The sequence below is a fragment of the Lathyrus oleraceus genome, chromosome 3 (genome assembly GCF_024323335.1).
Source record: "Lathyrus oleraceus cultivar Zhongwan6 chromosome 3, CAAS_Psat_ZW6_1.0, whole genome shotgun sequence".
Lineage (NCBI taxonomy): Eukaryota > Viridiplantae > Streptophyta > Magnoliopsida > Fabales > Fabaceae > Lathyrus > Lathyrus oleraceus.
Window position 1 is genome coordinate 523,554,291 of NC_066581.1, and position 5,059 is coordinate 523,559,349.

A 5,059-nucleotide genomic window follows, 5' to 3' on the forward strand; every position below is an offset into this window, starting at 1 on the left:
GAGACGTGGTTTCACGATGTACTACAACTATCTGAGTTGAGCAACATGTGTAGAATCGATTATGGTACGGTTAACCATGGTATGCCGTCTGCGTTTGTAAAGAGATGTCATGCAGAAACGTCATCATTTCATATTTTATATGGTGAAATATCGATCACACTCGACGATACTTTTCATAAGATGACTTTCCACCACTTAACGTGAGATTAGCAATTCTATGAATTTATTCGATAAAAAGTTCAACAACAAACTATTTAAGTTTTCTACTTAATTTATTTATAGTTGGGGCACATTTTTCAAAGGCCGTAAGTTTTTGTTTTCAATCACTTGAATTAATGTGTATGTACTTATTGATACCATTTTGAGTAAATTTTAATCTAAATTTTATAGTTATTACGATTAAATTTTATTTATCACTCTATCCTTTAACTTTATTTTTGTTGAAATATTTACTAATCAATCTAATTTTCATTATTACTACAATCAAATTTTATTTATCACTCTTTCATTTAATCAATTATTTTATCTCTTCCACTTAACTTTATTTAAATTTGGTATTGTTCTAGTTGTCCAAGTTGAGTTATGGGCCACTTTATGGTACACATTTAACATCAAATATGGGTTTAAGAAAATATTAAGTAGAGTGTGATAATACACAACTCAGCAATAGTTTTCATTTCTTAAAATAAACAAATATTACAAATGTATTTACATTAAATAATAAATAATAATTAAATTTAAAGTAAATACCATTTCTTCCTATCAAACCTTTATATCACACTTACACATCCTTCAAAAATTAAAGTTGTACTAACTTTATTTAAAAATATTAGGAAATACATTTTTCAAATGAGTAATAAAAATATATTAGGAAATACATTTTTCAAATGAGTAATAACAGGAAATAAATATTTGAAAAGTCTAGAATAAATTTTTATCCAAGGAGACATAATTGTATAAAGTTTAAAATATCACAAACTAAAACTTCATTTTTTTTAAAGAAAATGCAAGATAATAAATAAAGAGGAGAATTAGTCATTTTATTTTAAGAAAGATTAGCATTTCCCATGTAAAAAAATTATTAAGAAAATAATTCAAAATAGATAAAATTAGAAAATAAAAAATAATTTCATCAAAACATTAACAAACTATAATTACCAAAAATATAATAAAGAGACTAAAAACAAAATAGATAAAAGGAAATTTACATAAAAGTTTAAACCATAGCAAGTACACCATTTGTTCCCATATATAGGGTCCTTAAGTCATAAACATAAAAACAAAGTAAATATTACACCTTAAAAACACATTTTCACATTTCAGGTTTCAAAAGTCTAAGAGTGAACATATGAATCAATATTTAAATTAAAATATATGATCACTCTTATCATACTTTCTTCCTCTTATTGCTTCATCAAGTTAACTTGAACTTGAATTAACAACAATTTGCTTAAGTGGATTAGGCACATCACCTCCACCAGCATGCTTGACAAACTCAGCAGGAGTGAGAAAACTTCCATGGCAAACACACACAATTCTCACATCCTTACCTCTTCCATACTTGTAAAGAAAACCTTCAATTCTCTTTCCATTAGGTCCGTTTCCTTTGGTAGTAACACTTGGCATGTCATCGAGCGGGTTCCTCGCAGCCTTTGTTTTGTTTTGAGCTCCAGCAATCTTGCTCGAACTCGAGCCCTCAAACAAGTTCACGGTCTTTGGTTTGCTTTGAGGTCCAGCAATCTTGCTCGAGCTCAAGTCCTCAAGAAATCTCACGACCTTTTTTTTGTTTTGAGGTCCAGCAATGTTGCCCGAGTTTGAGCCCTCAAGAAATCTCACGACCTTTTTTTTGTTTTGAGGTCCCGAGCCCTCAAGCAAGTTCACAGCCTTTGTTTTGTTTTGAGGTTCAGCAATCTTGCTTGAGCTCGAGCCCTCAAACAAATTCACAGCTTTTGATTTGTTTTGAGGTTCAGCAATCTTGCTCGACCTCGAGCCCTCAAACAAATTCATGACCTTTGGTTTGTTTTGAGGTTCAGCAATGTTGTCAGCGTTGGAGTTTTCGGTATCCATTGGAGTTATTCCTAATGAATTATATAGATAAAAAAAAAGTGTCATATAAAACATTTGTTTCACATCAAACCTAACATAAACCCATCAAATAAATTTAACAATAAATGCTATAGTCTTATCAAAAATACCATTGACAAATCCAATCAATAGATCATGAACTTAAAACCAGGTTTTGATAATTAAAATCCAATCAATAGATCATGAACTTAAAAACAGGTTGTGATAATTAAAATCCAATTAATAGATCACGAACTTAAAAACAGGTTTTGATAATTAAAATCCAATTCTTACACTAGATTTCTTCTTATACTTAAATAAATTGTAAATAAAAAGAAAAGATAGTTTAATAAATACATATTCGGATTTGGATACTCTTATTATAAATTAAAATTGAACCTAATGAAACTTTATGAAAAATCTCTCAATTAAGTTTTAAACCCATTGAATCCCACTAATCATGCATCTGAAAACTGTAATTTTAATGGAATTCTTGTTGCTACAAATAAGTTAAAAGTGATTTTTTTTTTTTTAAATGTTTTCAAAAAGTAAAGTTTGTTGCAAAACTTACGGAACATTTCTCCACTCAACACAAAACGTAACCATATTGATTTAACAAAGAGTTAAGTTCAACATTAACACTTCTAAACTGCAATTAATAATCATGTTCATTTATATCCAGATTGTAATCAAATAAATAAGATTTTCATTAAATTTAACTATTAACTTAAATTTGTATCTTAATATAGACTCCTGTATTTAATAATGCTGAAAATCATAAGTTATTGAATTGAATGAATATTTCATAAATTTTGAACCAGTCTTGTATTAAACACAAACATTTCAGAATTGCAGGACATGTTCTGATAAGACACGACAAAGCATGATCAACCTTTGACAGTAAACACCACACACAACATACCATGTGACATGAAACACTACAATCCATGAACCAATTTTCCATCTTTTTCTTTCTAAAAATAAAAAAAATTCATCTTTTTATCAATCAAAAAATAATTATGATCTCTAGATTTATACTATCATAATTGTTAACTAATTCATGATTATTTTCTAAATAATTAAAAATAAATTAAGAAAAATAAAGAAAAAATTATTTACCTTGACCATGTTGTTGAACTTGAACTTCAGATTCTAAAGTTCCAGACGTCCCGGAAGAAGAACCGGAACCAGCAATTGGACCACTCGGTGGTGAAATAGGAACCACTTGATCTTTTTCCTTTGCATTGTTCAAGACAATTCCGCCAACACGACGAACCAACGAGGTTGTTCGAATCAAACCATCAGCACCAGCACTAGCACCGTCTTGTTCCACTAGGTTGTTGTTATTACTATTCTCACCGCCATCTTCACTTCCAGCACCCCTCTCTGTACTGCGAGAGTTTCTTTCTCTTTCTCTAGCAGCCCTGGAATGTCTCCTCTTCTCGTTTTTCCTTTTCCTAGCTTCCATTCGCCGCTGCGACTGCAATTCCTTTCTTCTCAACCATTCTTCCCGGCTCTCTGCTGGTAAGGAACATGTTCTTATCAAATTTCCACCACCAGAACCAGAACCAGACCCAGACCCGTCAGCAGTTGCCGGAATCATAGATGATGCCGTCCTTTTGATCTTTTTTGCATTTGGGTCAAACCCAAATAGCCCATTCGATGAAAGTCCAAGACTTAGTTCAAGACTTAGTTCACAGTCTTCACCGCTGCTGATTTTTTGGTGCGGCTGATGATCGACATGCCTCACCGGTGGTAGAGGTACATGACAGCGGCGACGACGCTGATTTTCTGCCTCCACCGCTTCAATCTCCATCTCCACCGCTTCAACCGCTTCAGCTGCTGCCATGACCTTGTTGATGAGATCCCTTGTGTATTCGTTGTTCATTGGGATTGATGTATCTAAAATTCGATCCTGTGGGTGGGTTTTATCTCTTTCATTCACCACTGCCATGTGGGAAAACAAGGTTTGGACAAAAAAAAATTGAAGTAAGAAAACAAAAATTCAATCACACTGACACGTGAAATTGAAGTAAGAAAAGTGTAAATTGAATACGGTTCATGTTTTGATCAACGTTCATTTCAAGTGGGGATAAAATTTAAGGCTTCTTTGATCAGTTGCTTGGTTTTGCAACAGCTGGAATGGAAAAATACAAACCATTTTTTGAAAAAAGTTTGCAACTTTGGCAAGTAAGATTTAGAGAGAGAAAACTTATTAAGCAATCTTAAGAGAAAAAAAAATTGAATTTATGAACAAGGGTAAAAATGAGAACAAAATTTAACATGATTGTTAGCTATAACCCAATTGCTAGATTTCTTTGGTAGTGTTAGATTTAACTATGGGCGATAATTAGAAGAAGAAAAAAAATACTATAACCACCTTAAAATCATGAAATTCCTTTTTAATAAAAAAAAAATTTAGAAAAAAATATAATATTAATATTAATTTATAAAAATAAAATTTTGATAAAAAAATTATTAATACAATTTCAGTTTTTTTAATAAAAGTTGTAAAGAGTTTCTTAAAAGATCTTTATTTATAAATGTAAAAAAAATTACTTTTTTAATAAGAAATTTTGTTTTAAAAAAGTTAATTTGTTTTTTGCATTTTTATTTTAAAAAATATTCATATTTCGGATTTTTTTTTTTAATAAAATCCATTGTCACAAAACAACTAATTTAACTTATAATTAATAAAAATATATATTCTTAAAGTATTTTAGTGGGTGAATTCACCTTTTAAAATCATGTCCAGCTTTCAAACTGCCTTAACATAACAAAATATATTATTATCTTTAGGAATATATGTTTATATGAATTTATATTTATTTAAAATTTAAAGTATGGGACGCAATTAATATTTATTAATTAATATAAATTTAAGAAAATAATTATTATATTTTAAAATTATTATATTAAAAATAAAAAAATTTAATTTTTTTTGGAAAAAGATATTTATATTAAGAGGTTAATTACTGTAACACGAAATAAAATA

The 5,059-nt window shown here is 29.6% G+C and overlaps 1 protein-coding gene across 3 annotated transcripts; it reads right to left on the bottom strand.

Moving 5' to 3' along the window:
• Positions 1 to 1,189: 1,189 nt before the first annotated feature.
• On the bottom strand, positions 1,190 to 4,321 carry LOC127128638 (ninja-family protein AFP3). 3 transcript variants are annotated; one of them, XM_051058007.1, is made up of 3 exons: positions 3,184 to 4,321; positions 1,985 to 2,078; positions 1,190 to 1,750 (listed from the first exon to the last, which is right to left on the bottom strand). In XM_051058007.1, exons 1-3 carry the CDS (start codon positions 4,016 to 4,018, stop codon positions 1,420 to 1,422), a joined length of 1,260 nt encoding a protein of 419 aa, XP_050913964.1. In that variant the 5' UTR covers positions 4,019 to 4,321; the 3' UTR covers positions 1,190 to 1,419. The 3 variants fall into 3 exon arrangements, with proteins under 3 accessions (XP_050913964.1, XP_050913963.1, XP_050913962.1); XM_051058006.1 differs by having other exon boundaries at positions 1,190 to 1,921; XM_051058005.1 differs by having other exon boundaries at positions 1,190 to 2,078; positions 3,184 to 4,319.
• Positions 4,322 to 5,059: the final 738 nt, after the last annotated feature.